At 38.4% G+C, this 14042-nt stretch overlaps 1 protein-coding gene across 1 annotated transcript; it reads right to left on the reverse strand.

The window, feature by feature from the left end:
* Positions 1-1207: 1207 nt before the first annotated feature.
* LOC120103751 (protein WEAK CHLOROPLAST MOVEMENT UNDER BLUE LIGHT 1-like) lies at positions 1208-13474 on the reverse strand. The gene is made up of 3 exons (XM_039130069.1): positions 13182-13474; positions 3808-4802; positions 1208-3258 (listed from the first exon to the last, which is right to left on the reverse strand). The coding sequence occupies exons 2-3, from the start codon at positions 4762-4764 to the stop codon at positions 1405-1407; spliced, it is 2811 nt and encodes a 936-aa protein (XP_038985997.1). The 5' UTR covers positions 4765-4802; positions 13182-13474; the 3' UTR covers positions 1208-1404.
* Positions 13475-14042: the final 568 nt, after the last annotated feature.

The following is a 14042-nucleotide window of genomic DNA, read 5'->3' on the forward strand; positions in this document are numbered from 1 at the left end:
CATAATCTCCAACCTTTCTGCTAGTTCTGTAATTTGGATCACTACGCTGCTCAAATCCTTGGATGTGGCAATGACATTTATCAGTACAGGTCTGTATTGCAGAAAAGTCTGCCCAAAGGGTGGCACGATATCCATGTCCAAATGTGAACTCAATAATGGTCAAAAATCAAATACTTATCACATTCAGTTAGGGGTAGCAAAATATGACCCGACTCGCCAATCCCATGGCTCGGGCGCAGCCATGGCGAGGGAGGCCGCGGGCGGTGCGGGGTGGCGGCTCGGGCGCAGCCGTGGCGAGGGAGGCCGATCGGGGAAGAAGATGAGCAGTTAATATTTTTTTTCTCCTTTACTTTTCTGCCTCTCTCTCTCTCTCTCTCTCTCTCTCTCTCTCTCTCTCGTCTCTTCCCCTCCCATCCCGTCGGCCCCCATCTTCTTTTTTCTTCTCTTAAACGGGTCTTAAATGGGTCGGGTCAGGTGACCTGTTTATTAAACAGGTCGGATTTAGGTTGTAATTCCTGATCTGTTTAATAAACAGGTCGGGTTCAGATTTATTATTTTTTGATCCGATTTGTATCTGACCTAATCTGTTTATGCCTGACCCGACCCGATTGCCACCCCTACATTCAGTGCTCAAACTTGAACCGGACCAAACAGCTAATTGAACATGTTTTTGACACTTCATACTACATTCGAGTTAACAAGCTATTAGGCCCCAGTTTCAGACGCTAGAGACTGCCCATCGCCGGAGGCTTGGCAATCACCTTCGGCGCAGAGTCTCAAGTCTCTGCCGCACCTGTTTTCTTCGCATTAGCGATTCCACTTCCTGCAGTAAGTGGCTTTGAAGTATATCTGTATCTGTGCTATTCCTGATAAACCAAGGGCAGCAGCATGAATCATGATATGCACCATCAATCACATTCCGAAGACATATATTAGACCTCTACTAAAGCGATATACAGATCTTAAGTACAATCTCGGTTCAACCAAAACCCGATGGAGGGTCATTGCCAGAATAAAGGCCATGATAGAGTCCCAAGCCATGGGATTTTTTAGGCATTACTGCAGTATTTTGATACAGTTCTGCGAGATAGATTCAAGAACAAACTACATACTAAATGAAACCATACAACAAATACTAATGGACTATGGAGATTGCAAATAATTGCCGATATCATCCCTCTGTAATCAAAATGACTATATGCACGTATTTTACCATGCAATGCCAACACAATTTACCATTTTAGACTTCAACCATAGCAAAATTCATATAAACATACTCGACCTGTTCCCCAAAAGCCTATACAAATAAATTACAAATTTGCATCATATCAGCTTATTAAGAACAAATTATCTTATTATACATGTTCAACAAAGATGAATGAAAATTTGTAGATACAAGCTGAGCTATTGAGCACTTCTTCTGGCAAGGGACGTGACAATTCGAGGAAGAAGAGATTTTTTCTTCTTCCTTACCTTGGACCCTGGCACAGAGTTCTCGGGGCTATCATCTGACATGTATACCCTCGGAACGGACACGGGATGGACCAGAACATCAGCTTCTTCCTTACTAAAGCTTTTTGGTTCGCTATGCTCAAAACCTCTGGGGGGAATCCTTGAAGGATTAACAGCACCTTTGGCAGCATCATTAGCTCTCCTTTGCTGTTCATGTATGGCTCTCCATTTCCTCAACTCCTGTTCCACAGCCAGTTTCCCTTCCTTGGCCTTCTCAGCCCTCTCCATTGCAACTCTCTTTGCTTGCTTCCTTTCACCCATCACCCTATATGCTTCCTCCAGTTTTGCTAAATTCCTTGACTCAGACTCCTTAGCCACCTCAATTTGAGCAATGGCAGATGTCACCCGCTCGTGGGAAAGCTCCTCGGCTTCATGAGCTCTCCTAGTAAGAATGAGGTATTCATCCAATGCAAGAGTCACTCCGCTAGGAGAGTCATCACTCCCAACACCTGCAGCCTGCTCACTCTCTTGCAATGCTTTGACTGCTGCAAGCGCCAGCCTTTCTGATGCTTTAGCTGCCTCTATTTCCTTCAAAGCTGCATTCAATCTGATCTCTGTGGTGCTTGCACCAGCCTTGGCTTGTTCTGCTTCTTCCTTGACCTTTCTTAGCTCTTCTCCTGCCAACTGAGCAACTGACTTAGCATGATCCGCTTCCTGAGCTGCTTGCTGCAGACACTTGGGTATCTCCACCATCTTCTCTCTGGCTTTTTTCTCCTTCGTCCGAATTATTTCTATTTCTTGTTTTGTTCTATCGAGCTCAGCTTCAAGAGAAGACACTGCTATAGATGCCATCCCCTCCCTCTGTTGCAAGTTGGTGAGGGCTGCTTTTTCATTTTCAAGCTTCGACTTGAGGGATGAAGCTGCAACTCTTAAACGATTAACTTCATCCTTAGCTTTCTCAATCTTTGCTTTTACTTCCTCAAGCTCTCTTGTAGAAGCTAATGCTTCTTGAGTGGATCTCCCAATGTTCTTTGTTTCTTCTGCATCATCTGTCAGTTTCTCTTCCTCTATTCCCTTGGACTCTTGGCTCAGCTTTGCTTCCATATATGCTGCTAGTTCAGCCTTGAGATTGAGAAAGAGAGTTGACGCTGTATCTAATTTTGACTTGAGATCCTTTGCCAACAAAAGCTGTTCATTTAGCTGTTGCACCTCCAATTCAGCTTGCTTCAATTCTTTCTCCCAAGTAAGACAATCTTGTTCTCTTGCCAAGGCCACACCAATTCTATGTTCTTCTGCTTCAAGATGTGCGGCGTGAGCTGATTCTAGTGATTCCTTTGTTACTATCAGTTCTAGAGTCAGTTCCTCAACAGTCTTCTCAATCCCCTTGGATGCAGAAACAGCCTCTTCAGCCTTTTTGATTGCCATGTCCCTTTCACTAATTAATATAACATACTCTTCTTGCAGTATTTTCAACTCCGATTTCACAGACTTCAATTCTGCAACTGCTGCTTCATGCCTTGCTTTGGCAACCCCTATTTGTGCCTTGGCTGCAACACTAGCTCCATCAGCAATTCCTTGCTCCATTTCTTTGACCCTGAGTTGGGCAAGTTCCAAGTCCTGTCTCCCCTGGGCCTCTTCAGTTTGCGCCTTCTCCATGTTCAGCTTTAGTTCTTCTACAAGTCTCTTAGTGCTGTCTAGCTCCTTCAGTACTTGTGCTTTAGCCTCCTCTGCAACTTCTGATTGGTTTTTGTATTCTGGAATTTCTTCTTGTACCTTCTCAAGCTCCAGTTGGACATGCTGTCCTCGCTGCATTAACCAAATCAATAAATTTAGAAACCTCTCTACAAAAATTGAGATGTCATGAGATCTCATAAGAATTGGAGAAACTATCTGAAGTCATGAACACAGATTCTTTTGAAGCAATATTAGAAGTTCACACTCTAGGTTGTAGGAGGAAGATTCTTGTTCTGAAAACTGTAAGCCAAGCCAGGAATAAAGAGACCAAATGGAAGTCAGCTAAAAAGACCTACCAAGCTTTTATGAAATCCAAATTGGGAGTATTTATGAAATAAATAATGATAATACTATTTTTGGAAAACATGTTACATAATATTCTTTTCTTCCATTTGAGTTCAAATGAAATTGTCCAGCTTCCACCTGCACGAAAAGCACAACGACAACTCAAATGTGCTTTGGCTCTTAAAGGCAACAGTAACCTTGACAGGAAAAGGAAAAAGGAAATAAAATGGAAGGAAATGTGAAGAAATATATGACCACATAGGGCATGAAGGACGCAAAGCATATCATATGCTTCTTAGAAGGGAGGAATAAGTCTTCAAAGAGAATCTGTATTACCTCTAAATTCTGTGCTTTGTGAGCTTTCCAATCAACAATTCCTCCAAACTTGGCAACAGCCTCCTTGACAGATTCAAAAGGTGCTGCAGTGTCGACAAGGCCTCTGTTTGCATACTCATGTTTTACATGTTTAGAAGAATTAGCTGATTCTGACATCTTGTGTGTACTTCCAATCTCCACATGGTGATCAAGCATATCGTGCAGCACATCAGGCCTCTCTTTTGTCTTTTCCATTTCAACAGAAGGAGTAGAATAATTGTTGCTCTGAGCATCATGGTTTGTCTCTTCTGTCCTTTTTATTTCAATCGTGACAGTAGAATCATGGATGATCTGACTATCTTGGGGCATCTCTTCAGTATTTTTTATTGCAACAGTGGCTGTAGAATCATGACTGGGTTGAACATCATGGGGAGTCTTAAAATCATGAGTGATCACATCAGGGGGCATCTCTTGAGTATTTTTCATTTCAATAGATGCAGTAGAATCATGGTTGTTCTGCACAACATGGGGCATCTCTTCTGCCTTCTTTATTTCAACTGTGGCACTAGAGTCAAGACTGTTCTGAACATCGGCAACTCTATCAGAAACCCTATCTTCAAGCTGATGTGGTATGTCTTCCAGTTCTCCCAACATATCCAATGAATGAGGTACTGGATGACTAAGCACTTCTGATGACACAACTGCAGCATCGTAGCTGGTAGCCCCTGATACATTTGACTTCTCCAATGAATTTGGTGTATTGTGATCCAATGATGAGCAATTAGGAACATCTTGCTGAACTAGAGTCTCAGGATCCTTTACCATCATTCTCTGCTGATGATCAGTGTCAGTTTTTTCATCAATAACTGGGGAAGTCAGGGATTGCAGGGAAGTTGGCAGACATTCTGGTGAAGGCAACGATGTGGTCAGAGAGGATTCTCCACAGTGATTGTCTTCATTGGCCTTTGATTCTTGCATCCCACAATTAGTAGGTTCTTGACTTCAATACCCTCTCTCTATATACCAAAAAAAAAAACAAAAGAACACAAAAAACAGCACAAAATTTCATAGAGTGAGCAGTGTATCATACAACCCTCAAAACTATAGTCCACTTCCGAAAAAAGGTAAAGATGTTTCAAAAAAAATAAAATAAAATTCACCCATCCATAATTCCATATACATAGGCAAACACTGTGTACTGATACTAAGGTCATATACAATCCATTACAGCATTTACAATTAGTGCCCAATTAATGTTTCAAAATATTTGCTTTACCTAATCTTTTTTTTTTATGCTAATATTATCTGCAGATTGTAAAGACCATTTAACATTCATTTACAAGATAAATTGCTATCTTATCAAAACTACTACAAACCTGCATGATCCTTTTATATCAATTAATACTCAGATTGTCAATTGAACATCTAGTGCATCTCACAGAGTAAAGAACAACTTTTTAGATAAAAGAGGTACCCATCCAAATTCAACTGTGTGTACAGTGCCCCTATACGATGGTTTGATACAGGTAGGGTTGGCAATGGGTCCGGTCAGATTGGGCTTGGGTCAGGGTGCACTGGGTCCAAGTCAAAAAAACTCTCAATCCATGCCCAACCCATTTCTAACTGGGTCGGAAATTGCAACCTCATACCCAACTAATTTATTTGACATAAATCCATACCCACCCACCAACCCATTTAAGTTTTTCTCATCAATCATATATATATATATATATATATATATATATATATATATATATAAAATTAAAAAATAAAGCAAAGCATGGTATTCAAAGATCATAAACAAAAAAAGTAAATTGAACTTCAAGTATATCATCATAATCATAATAAATTTAGAAATTTATAGTATATGACAATCGTGAACTAATTAAGGCTAAAACTAGCAAAAATATAGCCACACATCCTAAAATCCCGTGGCCACCTTGTCCGTCACTCACTATAACTTTTTTTTTATGTGAGCCAAACTATATGAGAAAAATTAGAGACAATCAACTATGTTAGGTCCGGTTCCTGACCAGATCACCCTAGGTGATCCATCACCCAACCCACACATTTCTAACTGGGTTGGTATTGGATCGACCCGAAATCAACCTGATTACAAAAAGGCCCATCAAAACCCATTTGTGTCAGGTGAGTTTGTGCAGGCAGGTCCGGGTTAGATTTTGCCACCCCTAGATACAAGTAGGCCAGATTGATTGAGTGCATAATATAGAAGCCAAAGAGCTCTCACTTTGACTAATGGGTAGGGAAAAGTAGAAAGATAGGATGAGGAATTTTGAGTATGCATAAAAGAGATGGATGAACAGTAAATCCAATTATATGCCGGCACTCTAGCAGTCTTGCTTTAAAGTTAGAAACAGAACTCCGTTGAGCTCTCTAAACCTGTTATACCAGCGTATTACACAAACAGCAATGGTTCAGGCAGTGCCTCAAACTCATGCTAATACTTTCACCAGTCTTAGAGAATGACCTTAACTAACATGATTACTTTTCCTTCCCAGTTATTTAGATCACCACCACGAAAGGATATTCATCCACTTCACAGCTTCTATTTTATGTGAATATAACCATCCATCCACCCTCTCTTTTAGAAAGATCACAAGATCAGAAATATCATATCTCATCTCATATTATAGTTACAGTTGTCCACATACTAATGCACCAATCTCATAGGACACAAATTCCCTTGTCATAATCAGACATAAACCCCCATCACGCTCATTCTCCTGTGCCTTAATGCAGAAAATGAACATCCATTCATTTAGTTTCATGTAGGGCTCGGACAAGATATCTCTCATGCTCAGACATCACGCCCACCCTCATCCTGTAACCATATCCAACAACCATTATTTCACCAAGCATGGGAACTCTGTCCTTGAGTAAACAAGTAGCAAGGAGAATAATTATAATTTTCTTGGAATTAATTTTATCTTTTGCTGAGCGCTACCAAACATCTAGTCTTCACCTTTTTCTTCTTTCAACCTATGCTTAAACCAAAAATGGTGAGCAAAAATGCATCCAATTACCATTCATACGACTCCAACTTTAAATTCCTCAATTCACGTCATTACAGGTATTGGTGTTTCTGCAGTCCAAAAAGAATTCCCTCCACTTATCTCTATCTCTTCTGCAAGTCTACAAATGACAACTACCCATTTCATCATAGGCGAAGAGACTCAAGCACTGATTGTTCATAAGTGATCACATATCCATGCTCTTCTTGCTCTCAAGTAATATTTGCAATTTCCCGCTAACAACCATCTCACCATTATTTTTGTGCTCTGGTGATAACTGCCATCCACAACTACCAAACAGACACCTAACCCGCACCCTGCACATGATATAGCATGATATCATAGTCATCAATGCAAAACCACCTCTATACCGTGATAATCAAAACCACCCACCAAACATTTCTCAACCCACACCTGGCTAATGACTATTACCATCCATTAACAAATTATACAATGGACCAACACCAAATATCTCTTGCACACATGTCAACTAGAGAAGTCTTTGTCTTGAAAGTTTTTATCACAAACTTTTAATCTATCTAGCAAGCAAAACCTTAAAGGAAAAGAACTTTGGATGTATTATAAAATCATGATATTTTATGTTTATGTTAATTCTCTGGAATTACATGTTTTTATTTTTTGTACAAAATATTGTAAAAAAATGATAAAATGCCTACAGTGATGACATTGAAACATTTTACTTTCAATAAAAAATTCAGTACACAAGGTCTTCACTCTCGTCCATCTTCAATTATTCCTTCAGGTAATTTTTTTCTTTTTTCAACCAAGTACATAACTAAAAATTTCAATATCTATTTTTTTTTAAAAAAAAAGTTGCAACCTATGACTAATTGTAGAGTTAGTTCTTCTCTAAAAATTGTATAACAATCTAGCATCAAACCTCCACTCATTTCATCTAAGATAATCTAAGATAAGATGGGCACCAATGAGTTAGAAAAGTTAATCAAAATTAGTTCATCAAAAACTTAGGTAAGTCGCCTCATGTTAATCTATTAGGAAGCAGAATTCAAATTAAGGCTCCAAATAACTACATTTCTATCAGGTTAAAATTTCAAGCTCACAGGGTTTCCTCCAATTGCATGGTCAAGTAGCCTCCTAGTATCACTAAATAATTTGAATTATAACAAGCAGCAACCAACACCCGACATCAAAACATACAAGATCCATTCACCATAGTCATTAACTTCAGTGCTTCAGCAAAACATAAGTCAGAAAAGGGATACAAGAGGCAAAAAAAATAAAAACATCTGGCATAAAAAGAAAAAGCAACTTATGAATGATAGCTTAATCTAGTAACTCTAATATGACGAAAGAAAGATATAGATGAAAGGTGGTAAAGGATACTAACAAGGGAAGTTATTTAAAGATTTACTTTTGCAAGTCAAGGCTGTTGAAGATGCACAAGGTATACATGTAACAATTCCAAAGAAAAGGGAAGATGAACAGGGATTTTTCTTGGGGTCTTAGGCAATACTTACATCATAGATCTTTTACAAATTCATAGAGAACAATTAAGCTTAAAATGATATTAGTAACGCCACATACCAAGGATTTAGATCCTAATGGAATAGGATGGCATCCTTGGTCATGCCATTTCGACAAGAAAATAGGACCCTGAGGGGTGTGGGACACCAATTCTCTCTTGAACCAGGGTATCCAAACCATCCCTCTTGCATCCTGACACTTGGGACGCACCAAGATGGTCGGGAAGGATCGAGAAAACCCATGACATGATTGTTTTTATTTTTTCCTTTTTATTCTTATTGTTACCAATTGTTTCCGTTAAAGTTTGCAATCTCAATACTAGACCTCATATCGGTACCATGTTGATACAGTGTCGAACTCCCAGCATAGGGGTTGGTTCGGCATACTAAGACTTGGTACGCCCCTCATATTGAGTCTTAGTTCAGTACTGGTACGGTACAATACACCCAGCATGGGGCAGTATGCACCGATATGGTGAGCCTCGTCTAGAGTAGCCCCAGTATGGGATGTTATGATTGGAATACTGAGACTTGGTACGCCCCTCATACTGGGGCAAACCTTGCATGTTTAGTTCAAAGATCAACATGTTTCATTTATTTCTTTTTATTTTTGGAACTATAGGTGGCAAATGAAACTGTAAGATCTATAGAAACAAGAAAGAAAGATGATTTCTCAAACAATATACATTAGTAGTTGAGTACACTAACAACATTTATAGAACTGAACAAATTTTAATAAAGATGAGCATCTTACTGATATATTCCCCAAAAGGAAACTAAACTTGAGAAAAAGGAGCATATGGACACTTTACCATCAAAATTACATGTAACCCTTATCCCTTAATTTTAGAGTATGCCAATTTTATCCTATATAACCTTTGGTTCCTTTGCAACCAAGGTTCAGCTTTTGTTATGTTCGATAGGCTGTAACCAAAATATAAGCTTTGGACAAAAGGAGAACTGCTGAAACTAGCCAAAATCAAACAGTTGTTCAGATTATTTAACTCAAACAATTGACATGTCACTTTGATAGTCTATGTTTTGGTCAGAGGTGACCCAAAGTCTGTTAGTTAGCTTCAGTTCAAAACCCAAATAGCCAAAATTGGACAAAACCAAAATATTCATTTCATATCGCATTTTGCAAAACCAGTGATGCTTAGCGCAAAATAGAACCTTTGAGAGAAACACAATACAACCGCATGAAATGCCTGAGATGACCTCAAAACAGTCCAATTTTGAAGTCAATTCTTTTACTTGAAAATCTGAAAATTTTAGTTGAGACTTTCAACTATACTCTAGGTCTAGACCTTTTATTTTGTATGGATGCATGCATTTATATGCATTTGCATATATGATTCAGGACTTACATTGACTGAGGACAAACAGAGAACACATTGTGATGGTGCAAACATACAGGGCAGAAGATTCTGTGGCTCTCATAAGTTGAGATATTAGCATGTGTCAAAGCATATTGGCAAGGATGGAAAGACCTAAGGCAACATGGACGAATGTTCCGACAAAGGATTTGAAAAACTTTGAATAACACCACAGATAGCCCATAATAAGTCAACCTCCAACCGTTGGGACAATTCAAAAAGTCAACCTCCAACCGTTGGGACAAGGCTTAATGGTTATGGTTATGGTAATGGTATGTTATGTATACTCACTATACATGCGTATGCATGTAGATAGATACAGTTGAACCAAAATCATAGCATGAGGATTGAAGGCTCAATTTTATTAGGGCAAGATCAAGAAGGGAACATCTAAATTAGAAAGACGTATCATTAGACATGCTCTACAACATCTGAAATGCAGTACCTGTCCAAAGTACTTGAACATTGTTCATCATGATCCTATACAACCAAAGTACTTGAACAAAATTTTTTTGGAGACCTGACCTATTATCAAGAATTCACTAAATGGAAGGTTTACCAAACATTGAATAACAGACTTGTTTCATCTATAACTAGGACCACTGAACCAATCAAATTTTGGTCCACAAGTAACTTAAAGTATGTAGAGTTCATTGAATTGTGAGAATCGTTGACTTGGATGACTCACCATACATGTTGGCACGAGATGTTACCAAAATAGTTATGTGCCAATAAAATTAAAGCATTCCTAATATGAATGTGTTTACATGAATACACATGCATAGACAGCATGCACACGCACACAAACATAGAAGGAAGGGTTAGCATACAAAAAAGGTGAGAAGAAAGATTTTATACATGCCGCCAAATAAGTCAACGATCTTTCTTCTATTTTCAAGCACTTGAAAAAGGATAAGACCATTCTTGTAATTCAACTAAGAATTAAATGCAGCTAAAGAAGTCACTTACATGGTACATGATGGCATTTTTAATGTTAATGCCCAATTAGATTATAAGAATACCATCATTATTTTTCAAATTTCAAGTATAGGGAGATAAAGGTTTTTTAGCTCATTCAGCGGTTTTGAGCCCCTCCCTTTGCACCCTGTTTTGATTTGATCTAGAGGTCTTAAAACATATGGAAACCAAATTTCAACTGTTTTTGATGCGTTTGAGATGAATCAAATCAAAACATAGTGGTGTGCTATTTAAATCGTTCATGTCAAACAACTTTATGCACAGGCAAGAGGCCTCCAACAAAAATAATTTTCTATTTATAGGCATTCTAGACGTAGTATATCATATCCAGCCATTCAATTCTTCACTTTAAAAACCTCCATCTTTGAATTTGACTTGATATGTGGACAAAGCTGGTTAGCCTTATCATAGTCTGCCTCATAGTATGCCGTACCAGCCCGAGCAAAGCAGTACGGGGCATACCATACCATACATGTTCGATATCGGTACCTGATACGGGTGGCGTACCAATACTCGGTACACCAAAAAAATTTCGTACCATACAATACCGACACTTTGCTAGTGTGGCATCGGTACGAGGTCCGGTACCGAAACAACGAATCTTGGTCTGCCTATATATTACATTTGTGCTATTTGAACTGCCCATTTCTAGATGATACAGGGACGAGGGGTCTGGAAAATATAAGTTTCTAGTTTAAAGGTAATTCAACCATTGTTCCAAGTGTCAGCCTATACTAGGCCAGTACTAGCACTCAACATTCAGTTGATTCTACATACCAGTTGAACTAGTTGGTGTTGTTCGCCCATATTTGACCAATGACAACTCGGCATGGGTTGATACAGCCAAAGGGGCTCCTAAGTCCTTGTTTTTGTTTCAGCTTAGAATAACACATGCTGTACCAATTACTGGCCAGCAAGCCTCACGTCAAAGGCATTTAATCGTTGCTTTAGAAGAAGTAGATCATATCTTATGGTTTAGGTTTTCCTTTTAAAGCCCCATCTATAATTGTGTCCTAATCGGATCTGGTCTCAAATAGTTGACCTTACCATTGTTAGCCTACATATATAAAGACATGTATGCATGCATGTCACAGAAATTAGAAGCGTTATTTATATCAAATATTTCCTTATTCCAATTCTAGTGGCTCTTTACTTTGCACAAATTTTGTTCCCATAATATTTCTGCTTTTGACCTGTGTCACTGTCGTCTTTGCCATATTTTCAATAAATTCACTTTGCAAGCAGGTTATAATTGAAAGTATTATGGTTGGAAAATATGAAAAAACTATCTAATTTGTCCAACTATTCTAATCTAACAGATAATTGGCATTTGCATTCTCTCATATATACAGGAAAAGCAGGTGTAAGCACAAACTGATGCAGCAACAGAAAGGAAGTAAAGTGAAAATCGATGCACAAAGAGAACCAAATGGTTGAAATGAGAAAAAGCAGGAGTAAGGATAGAAATATACCAAAAGCATATAATATTTTAAACTATAAACAAATCAAAGCTGATGGGAGAACAAACAATGTATAATTTACAGTGAAAAGAAGAGACTAGCATAGAAGTATGGCTTGTGAAGTATCCTAAATTTTTTTTAATATCCATTCAAACTTTGTTCTTGATATTAACTTGCGATCTTGCTTAGCTAGTATGAGAACAAAACAGTCTACAGTCTCCATTCAGACTAAGACAAATCACTTAACAAAGGAGGAAAAAGAGAGAGACATCGGATGCTTAGCTTCTTACTGCAGATATGTATCAAGTTACATCATAAATTGAAAGATATTTGCAGATATGCCACTGATATTGGCAGTCTGCAGTGAGAAAAATTCAAAAAAAAGAAGACTCTTAAGAAATTGTACCTTTGGAATCAGTAGAGCAAATCTAAAGAGAGGAGGATGCCAACCCAAATCCACAACCCAATTAGAACGACAAAAAAGAAATAAGGCTCGAGAATGAGGGATGCAAATCACCATTCACCAAAAGAAGCCTATATATAGGATTGAACTAAAAGTTCAAACTGCAGCAGGAAACAAGGAACGTACTAATCGTTTCATCATCTATCTCCAAATCAGAGAGAACACTAAAGAAACACTACTAACAGCAAATTCAAGTTACCTCAACTCTTGATGCCAGCTTCTTCAGAGGAAATTCTAACCACAAAAAAAAAATATAAAAGGAAGAAAATAAGGAAGGAAGAAATAGCGATGCAACAAAATGGGTTTTCTTCGAAATTTTTAAGCAAGACCTATGCTTTACCACCCACAGATTCCACAATTAAGAAGGAAACCCAAACTTTAATCCGCAGATTCACATCGAATCTAAGCATCTAAGCTTCAAGCAACCAGTCAATTCACACACACACAAAAAGAAAAAAGGCCGTATCTTTCAAGTTCAATTTCCCTAATATTCATCAACAATTCTTAACTGAATCCATGCAGATGAAAGAAATATAAATCAAAGTATTTTCTCAGAAAGAAGAAATAAAAGCAATACTTACTCGTAATTCTTTCTGAGCCAAGCCCTCCAGAAGACCTCTATCCCTCCGAGAAAACGAAGGATTGCAAAGACTTTTTGGGGCCGAGAGAGCGAGATAGCAGCGATGCACGTGCGCGAGGACCGGACCTCTTCACAGTCCCGAACCATGTCTCCCTTCAGTAAGCTCTGACCCCCGCCACCCCACCCTTCCTCATTTGATTTTTATTTATATCTTTACAACAAAATAATTCTTACACCATCTTTTGTTACTTCAAAAATATAGGCTTCAGTTTTTTTTCTCGATATGTAGAAAAAAATTTATAAAAGAAATGAAAGTGAAGGCTGACAAATGTGACAGGGGGTGGCGGAGGCGCCGCCTCACCGCTTCCTCTCAAAAACCCAAATCCCAACCGATCTCTAACTGTCCGCGTAATATTTTTATGCGTTAAGAATCTGCCGTTTAGAGTCTTGGTATCAGGGGAAACGGACGGTGGATCTATCTATCTGTACAGAAATTTGTATGCGAAGGAGTGGATGGGACGGCGGTGGAAAGGAAAAAATTTGCCGTGGAAATTTCTCACATGTGGGGGGAGAACAAAGGCCTCATAAATTAATGGGGATGTCGGGATCCCAGTCAACGATATATTTTTATTGAAGAATAAAAAACAACAATATAGTAAATTAGGATTCACGACTTTTCTACTGGAATGAGTCATGAACCAAATATGATGTCTCTAAAGCACTTCTCAACTAAAATATACTATATAATATTCTTCAATACACCTCGAAGCCACAAAAAGATTTTACCAATTTGATTGAAATTCAACTCAAATATACTATATAAAATTCTTCAATCCACCTTGAAGCCACAAAAAGCTTTTAC

The sequence above is a fragment of the Phoenix dactylifera genome, chromosome 9 (assembly GCF_009389715.1).
Source record: "Phoenix dactylifera cultivar Barhee BC4 chromosome 9, palm_55x_up_171113_PBpolish2nd_filt_p, whole genome shotgun sequence".
In the NCBI taxonomy this organism is placed as follows: domain Eukaryota; kingdom Viridiplantae; phylum Streptophyta; class Magnoliopsida; order Arecales; family Arecaceae; genus Phoenix; species Phoenix dactylifera.